Raw genomic sequence first — 2,247 nt, forward strand, 5'->3', positions numbered from 1 at the left:
AGTAAAATACCCGCTATTCCACCATGTATGAACCCTTTTGATAAAAACGCTTCATTTTCTGTTCATTAATTACACAATACATTTGAAAAATAAATTAACATCCTGATCGGAAATATTTTACAAATCAACATTTTTGTCTTTGAGAGGTAAAAACTTGAAAACTTAAAAGAGGCAGTTCCTATGACAAAATGTTCTGAAAACTGAAAAAGGAAATGAATCCGTGACTGAATAAAGTCTAAGTGACAGTGACTTGACTTAGGGCTGTACCATCTGACCTGGTGCAGGCCACTACCTGACCTGAGGCAGTGACCTGATTCTTGGTTCACTGCCTACCAGAGGCAGTGACCTGACTTTGGGCCTTATCACCTGACCAGAAGAATATGTCAATAAACTGGCGGTGTATATGGGATAACTAAACATCCATATCTGAGAGATGAGCCAAAAGAAGTTGGGAGGAGTAAGACTACACCATGATCAGTGTGGCTGGGCTCACTGTACCAATTCATTTCTCAAAGTAGTCTTGATCTAATTCTTCAATATGTTCACAAATCACACACTTCACACAATCTCATTTATTGTGGCACCATACACCTCTGATACATTCTCGCAATGACTGCTTTGCAGCTGGGGTGGAAGGAATATAACCTGCCAACAGGGCAGAACAATGAATTACAGGCAAGTCTTACAAAACCTAATATATACCTGGCAGTGGAATAACAGTTAATGTTGCCCACGGGACTCTACTCCACAAGGGGCTAGTCAAGCCAGGAGGTGTGCATGTGTCACTGAGTGGGAGTAATAACATGAATATGTGAGTGTGAACCTTGTAGTAGATCAGGAGGCAGGATGTGTCACTTGCCATGGCCATCCACCTCTCCAGACTAGACAGCACAGCACGTGATAGTGAGGAACAAGTGGCAGTAACAACAATCTTGCCACCGCCACCACTCTGCCACACCTCCATAGCCAGTCTCACCCCGCCCAGTCCCAGGGAACTTAAATTTAACCAATTACATACTATTTACTTCCATTAGCAATGCCATCACTTGTTTCTCAAATGAGAAGAGCAATACAAAGGTTTTGCAATGTTCCCTGAGTCTCTGGTCTGCCTGTGTCTAAGCTACAGGTCACCCAGCCACATTCCCTCAGCCATCGCCACGCACCACACTCCATCACTTGTCCACTCAGATACAGAGAGAAGGCCTATCACATATGGGACTTGGCCCTGGAAATGCTGCAGCACTCTACAATACACTGTGTGAGCCATCAGGTGACTGTTAGCAGTACAAAACAGTGTGTGGCAGATCTGCACTGCTGCCAGCCACCCTGGCACTGGTCCTTGGGACCCCAGGCACTGGTGACTCCTTCATCCACCACTACAGCGGCTGGTCCCAACTGCTCTGGTCCTTGTGTATGCACCGGTCCCACTGGTGAATCCGAATGCACACTTCATGCCCTGCTGACATGTATTTGGTCATACATTTGGCAGGGCCGCACCTGGCCACCCTCACACACCTGAGTGCACATGCACGCTGGCAGTTGGTAATGCACAGGAGTGAGCCTGAGCACCGGCCCACCACCACTGAGCACCAAGACACCTGCTGGCTTCAGCACTGTATCACGCGTCACACTATCACATCCCAGGGGATATAACAACTTTCATTACAACAAGTACATCTTAAGTGATATTATAAAGTATGTTTGAAAGACTAAGTAAAAGACTTGGTGGTCATATTTTCCCACTGTTTGTCCTTGGTTCTGAGGGTCTACTAACACTTGTATATAAGGTGGGATTTTCTATCACCTCAGTATATAAGGGCGGAAAGTCATGGTCCGCAGTTGGACTGCAGCGTGACTGTGAGGACTGTCCAGAGGTGTGTGGGAGGCCCATACTACTCATATGGACTCCTTGTGAGCCACCTGGCACCGAGGAGTGACTGGGACTATGAGCTGTGCGAGCTGATGGTCCACACGGCACCGACACCATGGTGATATCCGCCAAGGTGGTGGCCGCTGGGCAGTAGGGCATGGAGATGTTAATGTCATGCGATGGCGATGGAGAACTGGTCCCCATACCTTGGTGCCGGCCTCCTCGTCGGCTTCCTTCCTGGTGCGGTGCGTATTTGGGCGATGTGAACGGAGCCACCATATTCGCTAGGAGCTGTGTGCCTCGCTGCCCTAGTCCTCCCGGTTTCCGCATCCTCCTCGGCGACCCCCTGCCCTCGTCCCCGCATCCCCAGCCTGGCA

General features: G+C 48.7%; 1 protein-coding gene across 1 annotated transcript in view; it reads right to left on the bottom strand.

The window, feature by feature from the left end:
• Window positions 1-557: 557 nt before the first annotated feature.
• Window positions 558-2,247, bottom strand: part of LOC119585267 — a gene marked incomplete at its 5' end in the record, with an annotated part of 16,958 nt that continues 15,268 nt past the window's right edge. Inside the window, 1 exon segment of the mRNA XM_037933942.1 lies at window positions 558-2,247. Coding sequence (XP_037789870.1) covers window positions 1,730-2,247 — 518 coding nt within the window.

This window comes from Penaeus monodon, chromosome 19, assembly GCF_015228065.2.
Source record: "Penaeus monodon isolate SGIC_2016 chromosome 19, NSTDA_Pmon_1, whole genome shotgun sequence".
NCBI lineage: Eukaryota > Metazoa > Arthropoda > Malacostraca > Decapoda > Penaeidae > Penaeus > Penaeus monodon.